We start from the raw sequence: 15209 nt of genomic DNA, 5'->3' as shown, positions 1-15209 counted from the left end.
CAAACTGGAGAAATGGTCTGAGGTAAACACGAAGAAGTTTACTAATGATAAATGCAAAGTACTCCACTTAGGAAGAAACAATGAGATTCATACATATAGAATGGGAAGCAACTGTACAGGAAGGACTACTGCGGAAAGGGAGTTAGGGGTCATAGTGGACAGCAAGCTAAATATGCTGCTGCAAAAAAAGAAAACATAATACTGGGATGTATTAACAGGATTGTTGTGAGCAAGACACAAGAAGTTATTCTTCCGCTCTACTCAGCACTCAACTGGAGTACTGGGTCCTGTTCTGGGCACCACATTTCAACAAAGATGTGGAGAAACTGGAGAAAGTCCAGAGAAGAGCAACAAGAATGGATAAAGGTCTAGAAAACATGAGTTATGAGGAAAGACTGAAACAGCTAGGCTTGTTTAGCTTAAAAAGGTTTAGAGGGGACATGATAGCTGTTTTCAAGTACCTCAAAGAGGGTTACAAGGAGGAGGGAAAAAAATTGTCTCCTTGGCCTCTGAGGATAAGACAAGGAGCAACGGGCTTACACTGCAGCAAGGGAGGTTTAGATTAGCCATCAGGAAAAACTTCCTAACTGTCAGGGTGGTTTAACACTGGAATATTTACCTAGGGAGGTTGTGGAATCTCCATTGCTGGAGATATTTAAGAGCAGGTTAGACAGACACCTAGCAGGGATGATCTAGTTGGTGTCTGGTCCTGCCAAGAGGGCAGGGAACTGGACTTGATGACCTCTTAAGGTCCCTTCCCGTTCTAGTGTTCTATGATTCTAAATACATGATGATGACTGGCCTGATCCAATACAACAATTCCTATGCAGAACTTTGTTTTAATATAGCTTCTAAGGACAAGGAGAACCTCTTAATTACAGTATGTCTAAGACAGTTTGAGGGGGGAGGGAGGGAGGAAAAAAAGAAGAATTCAGGCCTGTGGCACATTTCTGACCAGATTCCGAAAGTAACATTATCAATTTAAAAGTGCAAAACAGTTCTGAGGAAAATAAATCTATTTAAACGGAAAACAGCTGGATTTTTTTAAATAAACATTACCCTGAAATCTTAAAAACTAACAAAGAAGCACCAGAAAGCAAACAAACAAACAATGACTATAAATAGAAGTAAGCAAGGAGAACAAATCAGAAAAAGATAATCAAGGTGAGCAAATCAGAGAATGCTCACCTTGATTATCTTTTTCTGATTTGTCCTCCTTGCTTACTGTTTTTGGTTCTCTGCGCCTTAAATATCGAGTCTGTTCTGGTCTGGCTACGGTCTGAAGAAGTGGGTCTGTCCCACGAAAGCTCACCTAATAAACCATTTTGTTAGTCTTTAAAGTGCTACTTGACTGCTTTTTGTTTTGATAGTGTATAAACTAGCACAGCTTCCCCTTTGTTACTATAAATAGAAGCTATGATTTTTATTATTGGTACTGAGAGAGTGGCTAAAAAGCCAGGACATTTAAAAAAAAAACCTTCATGGTCTTTTATTTACCTTCAGGTTTTCTGAAGCATTTAAGGCTTCAGAATTTCCAGCTTTTCACACAAACAGAAATGCTCTTCTTAATTAAGTTTGAGACTCTCACATAAATCACTGGACTCCAGGAGCAAGGATTTTTAAGAAAGATCAAGCAACTTGTGTTAGAACTGAAGGAGCAGTCATGACTGACACAATGACAAGTAAACTGGAGACCTGAAGTTCTCAATTTTAATGGTTTGTTATTGGTAAAATATTCAGTTTTGTAAACACCATCCTTTCAAGGAAAATAGTGCAATTGCACAGATAGTCAGATAACTAAACAAGTTATCAGAAGGTCTTAGTGAATGCTCCAGAACACCGACACATTAAAAAGCTATTTTACTCAGCTCTGGATTTAAAAAAGGCAAAGGAAAGAATGCGGCACATAGTGAAACTGCAAAAATGCAGAAGATGACTCTAACACTATCTAGTATTAGGAAATCATGTTACTATATCGCTAATCTTGATTCAATGAATAAAGAAATATTGCAATTCTCCAGGGAATAACTCACAACTCATATTACAAGTCAATTACTGTTTATCCACAATTGCTTCATGCTCATTTATAATATCTATAGCTATTATGGTTTGTATGTCTTTAATTCTTGATTATGAGTCATCTTACAACTGATGACTCACACGTATTATGAATGGGGTTTATTTTTTAATTCCAAATTAAATGTGCAGTGCTCTTCTGTGATTTTACTTTCCTCAAAACAATGCTGTACTTTATTTCTCTGCATAAATATATGCTTAGTTAATATTCTGTGTGTTTGCATATAGAAATCTATATATTTCTTCTGGGCTAAAATCATGGGCTTGGCTCTTCAGTGCATACTTATGATAAAGCTCACTTTAAATCTTAGAAAGATGTGATTGAAATATACGCTAACAAATCTTTAGCAATAACTAAACCATTTCTCCAATTTCAAAAAGAAAGCAAGAACTGGAAGAGGACATGAACTCCATCAAGATCTCTTAACGATGCAAATACATCTAAAACTACTGTATTAGCATAATGTTCCACATTTCAGGCTTATTGTAGAATCTTAGTTACAGAAAATATTTAAAACTGAATTTTAAAAATAATTGACATTAGCTGTTGTTGTAGACACAAAATCCAGCAGAAAGTTTCTGTCTCAGAGTTCTGCCTGGCATATGAGAACAAGGGCAAGTCTGGAAATGGGAGAGAATCAGGAAAATAAAACAATTCTTGGGTTAGCTGATTGTCTTGGGCTGAGTTTTAAATTACACGGTTTATGATCAGACTCATCCCATCCATATGGGCATCCACAAGACGAATCCGGGTGGCTGCCCCAGGCCCTGTACTTTGGCGGGGGAGGGGGGGGCAAAGCAGCCGCTCTAACCATCGTATGGATTGGAAGGGACTGGAGGATTATAGGGTGGCAGCAACAGGGGTTGCCTTCCCCCATCACTCACCAAGTGGGTGGTGGGAGCCAAAGAGGCCAGGCAGCCTGCTCCACTCTGCCCAACCATGCCGCCCTCTTGGCTAGCTATGCCTCCCTTCACAGGGGTCAGAAACCAAAGCACACTGAGGAAGGGCACTCTGCTTCCTGTTGCCCACTAAGAACAAAGGCAAAACAGGCCAGGAGAGCAGCAAAACAGGCCAGAGTGTAGCAGGCTGCTTGGAAGCTCTGCTCCCACTGATTGTATGGTGATTGTGGAAGGAGGTGACCCCTGCTGCCAACATACCACACCACCATAATTGGGGGAAGGGAGCAAGGGGTGCCCCAGGTCCTGTGAACCTCTCCCCCAGTTTGGCCCAGTTTGTGATTCTTTAACATTTTTTAGAATAAAGCAGTGCCTCTAACACCAGCCCTCCCCAATTTGCAATTCTGCTGAAAAAGGTAACATTAAACCTGCTTCAAGAACACACGACAAAAACCACAGCCTAGGGATGGGTTTTGAAATAACTCCCGGTGGTTAGCCTATTCCTCCTTTTTCCATCTTTGCTCAGTGGAAAATGCTCAGGAAAAAAGGGATGCTCAGGAAAGGATAGCCAGGAAACAGAGAGAGGGCTGGGAGGTGGTGCCCTTCATTGGAACTACGTATTTTCATGGAAGGCATAAGCTCTCACATCATAGAGAGCTCTTCTTCTGCTCGGACATCTGAAGAAGTGAGTTAACTCACGAAAGCTCATGCTCTAAACTTTTCTGTTAGTCTATAAGGTGCCACAGGACCCTTCGTTGCTGCTACAGATCCAGACTAACACGGCTACCCCTCCGATACTACTTCTGCTAGTGAGTGAGTTTCTTATCCATGAATGACGACACTGCCAAACTTAACTGGAGGTACACTGCTTAACTGTAGTCCCACTGGTCATAATTCTGGGCTTCCCTAGATTTCTAAAATTACAAAAAACTAAATTTTAAATAACTAATGAATACAAATCTAGTGGAAATTCTGCACATAGGAAAACCCACGATAGCCACAAATGAGTTAAGTATTATGCAGCAACCGCATAATGATTATGGAGCCCTGAAACTGCTGTACTGTATCAGTCCGGCACATGATCTAGTCCAATGTCCTGTCTCTGCCAATGGCCAGTACCACCTGCTGAAGAACAGACACTACAGCTGAAAGTTATGGTACAATCTCCCACCAGAAAAATATACTTAGAAGCCCCAATGATATTGGCTGATGCTCCAAGACCTGAAGATTTATGTCCCTTCAAAAGGGATTGCATCTCTTGAGTATTTCAGTTTAACAATTGGAATATGCTTGTTATCCATGTGAATGGATTACGTTTTGCAGCAACGTCTGTGTTAAAATGTAGATTCTGCCACAAATTTTGTTACTCTGGAATCATATGCCCTTAATTATATTCTTTTATCTAGCAATAAGAAAACATTTCTGACTTTTTCATTGTAAATTTCTTTCACATAATATTGCTTTAGGCTCTCATTTGTCTGTTTCTCTCTCCAGATGTTGACATTACTCAGATTGGCAGAAACTTGGGAACGCTCATCATATAAGAGCATGTTCTAACAAACAAACAGTTACCCAACCTAACAAAATAGCATGGTATTCTTTAATTTGCTTCACTTTTAATCTCCTTATACCAGAGGATTTTTCCAAAATCCGAAGAATTTAAATCCAACAACACATAGTTGCAGACTTAAAGAGTTAAAAGCATGACAGACAGCACATTAGAAGAACATATTATCATACATAAACCCAATTATACTCTTATTGTTAGTCTAGAATTACTTTTATTCTTTCTCTGTAGTTACAATCTACTTCACAAAATACTTATTAACTAATAAATAGGGCCCTACCAAATGCACAGCCATGCAAAACAGCTCATGGACCATGAAGTTTGGTGTCCTCCCTTGAAATCCACCCTTGTGTGTCCCTTTACCCTATATTATATAGATTTCACAAAGGAGACTAGAATGTCTGAAACTGAGGATAGTGACCCAAAAGGGAGCTGCAGGAAGATCACAAGGTTATTTTAGAAGGCTCACAGTATTGCCACCCTTACTTCTGTGCTGACTTCAGAACCAGGCAACTGGAGAACAGCGGTTGCAATGTTAGCCAAGTGCCTACTCTAAAGGCAGCACCTTACCAGCTGCAGTGCAGAAGTAAGGGTGGCAACGCCATACCCATGTCACCATTACTTTCAGCACTAGACACCTGGAGAGTGGCAACTACTGACTAAGGTCCTACCTCTGCAGAAAACAATGCAGAAGTAAGGGAGGCAACACCATACCACCCCTCCTTCTGCACTGCCACTGGCGATGACACTGACTTTGGAGCTGGGCAGCTGGAAAGCGGTAGCTGTTGGCTGGGAGTCCAGCTCTGAATGTAGAGCTGCTGTCAGCAGCACAGAAGAAAGAGTAGCGGTGCTGCAACAACCCCTCCTTGCCGCAATCATCTTGCAACTCCCACACAATTAATTTTTGCATCAGGACCACTACAATTACAACACTGTGAAATTTCTGATTTAAATATGTGAAATAATGAATTTACCATTTTAAAATCCTATGACTGTGAAATTTTCCAAAATGGACCATGAATTTGGTAAATCCCTACTAAGAAATACTTAGTAAAAACCTAAATACAGTGCTAGGAACTATTCTGTTATGCAGTGGGGAGGAGGGCTGGAGCAGAACTGGGGTGAAAAACAGGGAAGAATTAAAAGTCTCCAGGAAGACTGAATGCAGATAACCTTATACTTCTCAAGTTGGGGAATTCTGAGTTTTATAGTAAGATGCTGTAAGGAGAGAGACAAATAGACAAAAGAGGAACAAATATAATTTAAGTTTAAAGACACTCTTAAAAAACCCAACCCAATCATTTGAGATATTCTGCAACTTAAATATGATCCAAATGTTCTGTTGAATAACTACCTTCAACCAACAGCTTTGGGGCACTATTTCAGAGATGTTAAAAAATAAACCAGTCAATAAAAATGAAGTTGCTAATTAATTATTTATAAACAACTGCCAATTTATGGAACTATTGTGTGGCACTTCATACTCTGACAGAAGTATTAACAGAAAAATAATAAAAATATTTGTTCTTCAAAACTCTGACACTAAATATTCTCCATGTTTAACTTTCACAACAAAATATTTAGAAAACAAATACAACGGTCAATCAGTATAAACCTTCCTGGAGCCAGGAAACAAAAGCTTGTATCACTCTGGCTTCAAGCTTGCACAAAACACTGGAGAGCCAGCACGGCATAAAGAAAGATAATCATAACTAATGCACAATAACCCTCCGGGGGCAAAAAAAAAAAAAAAAGCGTTAGATTCTTAATACCTCATTTTGTATTCTACCCTCTTTTGCTTTGTTTTATGAAAGCACGAAAATTTAGAAACTTTCACCAGAAAGTGTCTCTTACAAGTAATTTGTACTGATGGAGAATGCAATATTAATATTAAGAGAGCTTGCTTATCAGACCAACTTCTCTTGGTAAAAAGAAATGCTTGTGAACAACAAAAAATGACCTCGGAAAAGGATAATTGTGTGAATATTCTTTACTTATTGCCTACTAACAGGACTAAGTAAAATTAGAAAATAAGTTCTTACTCTTTAAATGGCCAGCATTATGTGCAAAACCAGCTTCACTGTTTCCCCTGTACAAGTTTCCACTTGTTAAGGTAGGTTTCAGACAATAAGAGAAAAACATTTTATTTTAGTTTAATACATTTCAAAAGGCTTGTTTAATGTAATTTTCAGGGGATGCAGGTACACCAATGCAAATAATTTAGACATTTGTTTTAATTCCTCTCAAGATTTCAAATGTATGTCTCTCTTTCAACCAGGCTTGAGTATTTGAGGGTATTTAAAAAACCACAAACCATTAATTAAAAAAATACCTGCTAGGTTATCTTCTTCCTTAAAGTAAATGAGAGGTGTAGGGAGGTCTGTAGTGACTTCTGTAAGTCACTACGTCAAAACTTTTGTTAGGTAATAACGTTTGTATTTTCACTAACAGCAATACACTAAGCATTCACATAGTAAATGAACCAAAGTACGACCTGTTTAAGCATCTTAATTTTTGTTAACTTTCATTACCACGCTAGAACAATCAAGTAAACAATCTCACTTGTTGGAACAACTAGAGCATTCAAAACAGAGCTAATAGCAATCTTGATATTTCCATTAATATATAATTTAAAAAGAAAATCTCAGCTAATAAGAAAAGTTCACTAAGAAGTTCAGGAAGAGATATAATTGTGTTAATGTATTGAAAATCAGACAATTAGTGGAAATAGATGTAGTTTGAAAGGCATTTCTGCTTCTAATTATCATGTTCTTGAATAGATACTTTCCCTGTTATCCATCACTTTCATACTCATTACAATTTTTGCTTAATTAAGCAAAATGCATCTCATACTCTTCAAACACAGATCAGTTACATGGAATGAAATAAAAACTTACTAAAACCAGTATAAGGCCAGAGAACTAGGAATTTATTTAAAAATGTTTCAAGGAACCTGATTATCTCTGTATAGGATAGGTATTCTCCATATGCCACTTAAAACCATTTCTCTTCCTTGTCCTTAATTTCTACTTCCTTCTCAACCCCCAACCCAAAAATATGGGATAGAAAAAATTTCTTGAAGACAAGAATTTCTGCTACTTAATGAATTCCAAAAGCAATTTGAAACTGTAGGAGGAAAAGCTTATATGCCTAGAAGCAAGATTTTCATAAACTGAAGTCAGTAGCAAATTCTCAGATACAGGCAAACAGCCATTTCAACTGAAGTAAATTCTTTCTTCTCTTCCTGCCCTCACTCTCTTATATAAGCAAATATTTTTGATAATGTACTGAAGTATCTCATTCTAAATAGTATAGAATCAGGTTTCTACAGGGGTATTTTAAACCATATAAAAATAATTTAAGTCCTTTTCTGATGCAGAATACTCCTAAAAACAAAATGTCTATAATGCCCGGCAATTAAATGACAGGTAATCCAAGAATCGCCTGCATTACAGGTTACTGAATAAAATAGGAACTCTTGCACATAAAATGATTTTCTCAATTCAAATAATTGTTTCAAAACAAAAGATGTCAGGCTGAAGACGAGGAATATCATTCTTCGTCAAACAAACCTAAGAGAATGGGCAAAGAGAGCAGTAAAAGTGGAGACAGTATTGTAGCAAAATAAAGACATAAAAAACTTGCCCTCTTTTTCTAAATTTTCTGCCTAACCTTGTTTTAGCATTCCACTAACAGAGCCTTGGGCAGGGGTCTTCTGCGGGTTGCACACTTCTTTGTGGCTCCCAACACTATAATTGCAAAGTAAAACAAAAACCCTCCTAATTATTTTTGATAAACTGAACATAGAAAAGCCCAACAATGAACAACTCATATCTAAATACCAAATGATAGGTGATCTTGAAATGTTGGATAACTCCCCATTTAATGTGTGTAGTGCATTGTGGGATATCATACTGTATCTGTGTTTTGATTGTGCTACTAATGAAGTCCTGTTCACATGCATTGCCGCTCATGAATGGAGTTTTTTTTTTAACCAAATTTGAAAAAAAATGGCTCTTCTTGATATTTTGGTTACCAAACCCTGGCCTAGGGGGAGATTCTGTTTAACTCATTTGTATTTATAACAATGTTCGGTTGACTCCAGTTGACAGAACCCAACCCATTTGAAAACCAAGTACGCAATCCTGCAAGCTTCCCCAGAATCACTCTCAGAGCACAGCTATACTTGTCCAAGGATTGCTGCTCCAGAGGTCAATCCTCCAGGGTTCAATTTAGCACGTCTAACAGGGACAGGCTAAAATCGAATGTTAAGGCCTCTCCCATCAACTCCTATACTCCTCACAATCACAACGAGAAAGGGAAGTCAATGAGAGTGTTTCTCCAGTCAACCTCCCGCTCTGGGGACAGCACCAAAATTCAAACCAGGGAATACCATTTCCAGTTATGCAATTAATGTAGCTGGAATTGCGTATCTTAATTCAAACCTATCCTAGTGTAGACCTGGCCTCAGTTTTAAGCCACGCACTCTGCAGGAAGAGTTTGTGAGATCAGAACCTGAATTTATAGCTCTTTAATTTGAAACCCATGTAATATTAGCATTTGAAGCCTACATATTTTCTTATTAACTAGGAAAAGACTGAATAAATAAAAAAAATCCTGCCTCAGCTGCTCTAATAATTTAGAGAGCTGGTGGGCAATCTGTGGCCTATTGGGGTTCTGTGGCATTTTGTTATGAGAAATTTTGTTTCCTATTACCCATGCACAACTTTGCCAGAATCTGCTGGTTTTTGCCCATAGAGGTTTTTTCTACCGATATTACAAGAGCAGCATACATGTAAAACAGGTTCACGTGAAGTGAGGTGCATGCTGATAACACACAATATTGGAGTGGGAGCACATGGCTCTCATGCTCAATGGTTCAGTCGACACACACTGCAAATTCTAGGTACGCAAGCACAGTTAGGAAAGTTACCCTATCCTGGGAGACTGCCTTGGTAACAAGAATCTTGAGACCCACTGAGATGAAGAAGGACCATTCATGCGACCCACTCGCTAGCCTAGATTGCGCCCCTCACTGATCTAGAGTGAAATATCCTGGACACACACATCCCCTCCCTGAAATAAGGAGGGGCAGTTCATTGCAGAAGGGCAGTCGATGGTTTTGCTTGGCTGCCGAGCCTGTGCTTGCTGTTTGTCTTTAGCACATTCCCATTCCTTGAATGCCTGTTTTCTAGCTAGGCATTAATTGCTTTACTAGGAGAGGGAGAGCCTGTGCCTCTGAAGGCAAGCTGTGGAAAACAAGAACACAACAAGACCAGAAGATGACTCAGGGATTTTTTCTCAGCCCCAGTGTTTGCCCAGATTTGGCCCCACCCCACTTGCATGTTACCTCCCAAAAGATCCAAGGTCTGGACACTCAACCCTATTTAAGAAATGAACTTATGACTCCTTGCTCTTCAGAACCGCCTCACTTCCAAAGGAGGGGCGCATATTTAATCTTCCTCCTCCACAGCCATGCTTCTCCGGAGAGGGGTTGAATCCACAAGGGCTAACTAAGCGCGCCAGCAAAGCGCTCACACCTCGGCTGGCTCCGCCAGGGTGCGGAGATGTTCCTCCCCGCAATGACACCGGGAACAGTTAAGGAGAGGAGGGAGCAAAGGGGACGCGAAGCTCCCCGAAGGGAAGAGGCGAGCAGGAGAGCATCGTGTCACACAGCACCGCCTGGCGGCCCCGGAGAGGATCCCTGCCCGCGGGGCAGCAGCAGCAGGAGGGAAGGCGGGCTGGGGCTAGTCTCACCTAGCGGCGGGAGGATGTCTGCCGGCTGCAGCCCGCCTGACAGCCTGGCTTTGCTGCACTGCAGAGGCGCCATCTTCTCGCTCCTACTCTGCGTTCACCCCAACCCCGCCAGCCGGGCCGAGGGGGACCCCGCAAGCCGGCGCCCCGCGGAGGGGCAGCGCCCCCCCCATCCCGCAAAGCCGGGCACCGGCGCCTCCTTCCCTCGCCCCTCCCCGGCTGTCCCTTGCTCCCTGCCCACCTGAGCCGAGCCGAGCCCGGCTCGGGGTGAGCCCCCAGCCACAGGCAGCCGGGCGAGGCGCCGCCGGCCCTTTGTTCCACGGCCGGGGCTGCGCTGCGCTGGAGAGAGAGCCCCAGGCGGCGCCAGGCTCCCTTCCCGCGGGACCTGCTCCAGGCAGCCCCCGCCCCGCCGGGATTGCCCCGGGGCGCGCAGTCACCCCCTCCTTCGGCAGGGGCGTGCACTGCCGCCGGGTGTCCTGCAGCGCGGGGCGGGAGCTAGTTCCCCGCAAGCCAGCAGCCCGGCTGCGGTCCGTGCCGGCTCCTGGCGCCTACCACCGCCCCCACCCGCTTTTGTTCGTGGCCCGCCCGAGCTGCGGGAGCCTCCTGCCCTGCCCTGCCCTGCCCGGCGTGCGGAGCGGAAGCTGGAGCCGAGCCAGGCTACCCTAGCCCCTGGGCGGCGCCGGGCTGGAGCCGAGCCCGAAGCAGCCAGCGGCTCTGCTCGGCGCGGCGCGGACAAAGGCTCTGGGCAGCCGAGCGGGAGGGAGGGGGGCAGCCCTTACCTCGACAGCCCAGGCCGCGCAGGACCAAGCCAGCAGGAGGAGCGCGACGCGGGGCAGCATCGCAGCGGCGCAGCCCAGCGAGGTGGCTGGCGGGAGTCTGGCTGTAGATCCGCTGCCCGCCGCCGCCGGGAAGCCGGAGTGAGCTGCGGCAGCACCAGCCGAGCTCCGGGGAGAGCGCGAGTCAGCTGATAGCCCGGCCCACCCCGAGCAGCTGCAGCGCACACCCCGGGGAGACCCCTAGCGGAGGCGCGGGGGAAGCGCAGCCGACCGGCCTGCTGGGGCCCTAGCCTGGCTCCCCGAGCCTGCGGGGAGAGCAGCTCCTCCGCTGCCTTGCCTGCAGGAGGCAGCCCGTTTTTTCCCGCTCTGGAGTGGGCGTACAGATGCCTAACGCTGTCCCTTGCCGCCGCCCCCCTCCCAGCTGGGCACGTGCGCCAGGCCTCATTTTAACCACAGTAAAGCCAAATAAAAGACACATTCGGCCAGCTGGTTCCCAGCTCATGTCCAAGGACGTGGCACTTCTTTGTGGCCTGGAGTCCGGCCCCTAGGATGAAGCCTCAAGGGACTGCTGGCTTCTATTACTTCGGTCTAACCAGAACATCTTTTTACCCTCCATGAGGTCACTAGTATTTTCCTTGCTCCAAAATCCATTGGAATGCTGTGCTGCAGCAGTTCTTGCTGCTATCTCTTGCACAGGGGTCATACGGCTGAAGGTACTTGGATTGATCAATCATCCCGATTTTAAAATATAAATAAGGTTCAGGGAAACACCCCCCCCCGCCCCCCAAAAAAAAGGTTTGTATAGTCTCTACCAATACCCAGGCACAAGTTAATTGTACCTTATGGTACTTGAAGAAATGTTGCTCTTTGTAAAACATTAACAAACTGCCTGGTTATATTAAGCTAGTCTCTTCAAATATTGTTGATAGGATACACCATGATCTTTTCTTGTTAGGGTATCAGATCCTGTAGGTAAACGTGTTCAATTCCCTAAATCCCAGTCCTACAAACACAAGTGAGCCAGGCCAGAATTCAACCCTTTCTTAGTAGGTGAACAGCTGTGTCCATAAGGGGGCACCATTGCTCACTCCCAGTTGCAGCCTCCTGCCTGAATTTATGGGACTACTCACATGATTAAAATTGCTTAATTATACGTGCAAGCAGCTGCAGGATTGAGGCCCAAGGCACATACACAATAAAAAAACATTAAATAATTCCAAGTATTCCTGCATCTAGGTGCTGGCCTGATGGGAGACAAAAGAGACTTATTTTCTTGCTGCCTTGACAGAATTAGTATTGTATTATACATCTGCAAGAAAGTCTAAATGGATAATCTTTATCAGTTTCACACTGAAATGTGTGAAAGCTGGAAAAAATGCAAATTTGGTTGCAAACTGTTCTTTCTCCACACACAGTTTCAAGACTACCAGGAGATCTGCCCTTTTTTGCACTCAAAATTATTCCTGCATATCTCCTCTCTCACACAAATGGGGGAATCATCTGCCTCTGCAAGAGTGTCTACATTCTCCTCTGGACCCCATTGCTTTCAGTCTATTGGTCCTGAGTCCCCATATAGGGGAGAAGTGGCCAGGCCAAGTGAAGGGTGACATGTAAGTTGTTCCTACTTCCTCTAATGTAGCACCTGGAAGAGACCTTTGTGGAGGATGGGGCAATAATAACCTTTCTGCTGTGTTTCTTCACTGATTTTGGTATCGTATTTGAGGTAAAAGTCTGCTGTCAGAGCCTCATCTTGATCAAAGCTGCCCTGTGAAACATGAAGACCAGAACTACAAGGTCTCTCAGTGGGTATCTTGGATTCATGTGACTTAACATTGGTGGACAGGCGTTTAGAGGACCAAAGCCCATGCCCTGATTGAAAAAATTAAAAGACTTTGCAAGAGGACCCTCATTTTTTGCCTTCCTGGGCCTTACTCCAAGGTGGGGTACTTTAGCCCATGAAGAGGAATGAGCTTTGTTCTCTATGCTCCAAGCTATGGAACATGGTCTCTGTATTATACTCTATACATATTATGCACTCTAATCTCATCTCTGTAAGCAAGTGTTAGATAAGCAAATAATAGCTGCACCTAACATAGCTTAATTGTTTTACATAAGCCCAGTAACACACACACGCACGCACACACACGCTCCTTCCTGCCCCATCCCTCCAGAGATTACCAGATGATCTTAACTAGAGTATTCCATAAGGTGGACAGATAATATATTAATTCTCCATTTTTTTTGCAGATTCAGGAACATACATTTAGAAGACAGTTTAGCCTTACACAAATATGTACTTTCTCATGCAAACTAATGAGCAGGCAGTACAGAGGCTATGTCTAGATTAGAGCAATCCGTTAACAGAAGTTTTTGTCGGACGATATATTCCAACAAAACCTGTCAACAGACCGTGGGCAGGCAGCAAAGCTAATTGCTCTGTCGACAGAGTGCAGCCAGACTGCCCAACCAATCTCTCAACAAAACAACCAACCTGGCAACCAGTCAAACTAAAGACAAATAGCAAAATGTCTAAATACATCCTATGATTGGTTTTCATTCTGGAAAGACAGCTTCTCACAGATTTAAGTTGTGATGCCAATTAATTTTGTTACTCTTTTGCTACGTCTACATTGGGACGGTACATCAAAATAGCTTATTTCGATGTAGCGAAATCGAAATAAGCTATTTCAACAAGTAGCGTCGACACATCCTCCAGGGCTGGTGCCGTCGACGTTCAGCGTCGATGTAGGACAGCACTACATCGAAATAGGCACTGCAGGGGAGCGTCTACACACAAATCGAAATAAGGGTGCCAGGAAAAGTTGCAGACAGGGTCACAGGGCAGACTAGCACTTCCGGGGCAACAGCAAGCCGCTCCATTAAAGGGCCTCTCCCAGACACACTCAGCCTGCACAGCACACGGTCTGCAGAGCCACAAGCACACATACACCGTGTAAGCAGCGTGAACCCCCAGCAGCAGCCAGAGGCCCACACACCCGCCCCTGGAGCAGTGGCCACCCTGCTCAGTGCCATGGAGGAGGCAGCTCAGCATCTTTTATTTGAGGAAGATGAGCTGTCCTCGGGGGATGAAGAAGCAGCCCCAGACCTTGCTGCCCTCCCAGCCTCCCCCTGCCGGACATGCCGCCTGCTATGGAGGTACCCCACTAGCACGGACTGGTGGGAGCGGCTGGTGCTTGGCGAGTGGGACAACGACCGCTGGCGCCGGAATTTCCAGATGAGCTGGCAGATGTTCCTCGAGCTCTGCCAGTGGCTCACCCCTGCCTTACAGCACCAGGACACCCCCATGAGACGTGCCCTCACCATTGAGAAATGGGTCGGCATCGCTGTCTGGAAGCTGGCCACTCCAGACAGCTACCAATCCATGGGGCAGCAGTTTGGCGTGGGCAAGGCCACCGTCGGGCCTGTCGTCATGGAGATAAGAGGACCCAGGGGGAGGGGGGAGCCCGGGGGGGGAGCGGGTGCCCAGGGAGGAGAGGGAGCTTGGGGAAGAGGGGGAATCAAGGGGGAAGCCCTGGGGGGAGAGGGAGCCCAGGGAAAGGGCCAGACACACCCTGCACACCCCTCACGGGTGCTCTCTCATGTCCTTCCCCTGCAGGTGGTCCGCACAATCAATGCCCTGCTCCTCCACAGGCTCGTGTGGCTTGGTGACCCGGATGCCACCATTGCGGGGTTTGCCAGCCTGGGCTTCCCTAATTGCTTTGGGGCTCTAGATGGGACCCATATCCCCATCCATGCCCCAGAGCACAGTGGAGGATGCTTCCTGAATAGGAAGGGATACCATTCCGTGGTCCTCCAGGCCTTGGTGGACAGCCAGGGCCGCTTCTTGGACATTTACGTTGGCTGGCCTGGAAGCACCATGACGCCCGGGTGTTCAGAACTTCAGGCCTGTGCCGCCAGCTGGAGGCAGGGACCTACATTCCCCAGCAGGAGATCCCACTGAGGGACACCACCCTGCCCCTCTGCCTCGTCGCAGACGTGGCGTACCCCCTCCAGCCCTGGCGCATGCACCCCTACACGGGCCATGTCACAGCCAGCCAGGAGCGGTTCAACACCCGCTTGAACCTTGCGCGCCAGGTGGTCGAGCGCACTTTCGGCCACCTCAAAGGCCACTGGAGGTG

At 45.0% G+C, this 15209-nt stretch overlaps 1 protein-coding gene across 4 annotated transcripts in view; it reads right to left on the bottom strand.

The window, feature by feature from the left end:
- Positions 1–11257, bottom strand: part of APP (amyloid beta precursor protein) — a 364206-nt gene extending 352949 nt beyond the window's left edge. For 2 of the 4 annotated variants that reach the window (XM_074997342.1, XM_074997353.1), the window contains exon 1: positions 11074–11257. In XM_074997342.1, coding sequence (XP_074853443.1) covers positions 11074–11133 — 60 coding nt within the window. In that variant the 5' untranslated portion in view covers positions 11134–11257. The remainder of the gene's footprint in view (positions 1–11073) is intronic. The other 2 variants (XM_074997321.1, XM_074997333.1) reach the window with 1 other exon arrangement.
- Positions 11258–15209: the final 3952 nt, after the last annotated feature.

The sequence above is a fragment of the Carettochelys insculpta genome, chromosome 1 (genome assembly GCF_033958435.1).
Source record: "Carettochelys insculpta isolate YL-2023 chromosome 1, ASM3395843v1, whole genome shotgun sequence".
Taxonomy (NCBI): Eukaryota; Metazoa; Chordata; order Testudines; family Carettochelyidae; genus Carettochelys; species Carettochelys insculpta.
The sequence above is the reverse complement of the archived record's forward strand: the minus strand, read 5'-3'. Positions and strand labels throughout refer to the sequence as shown.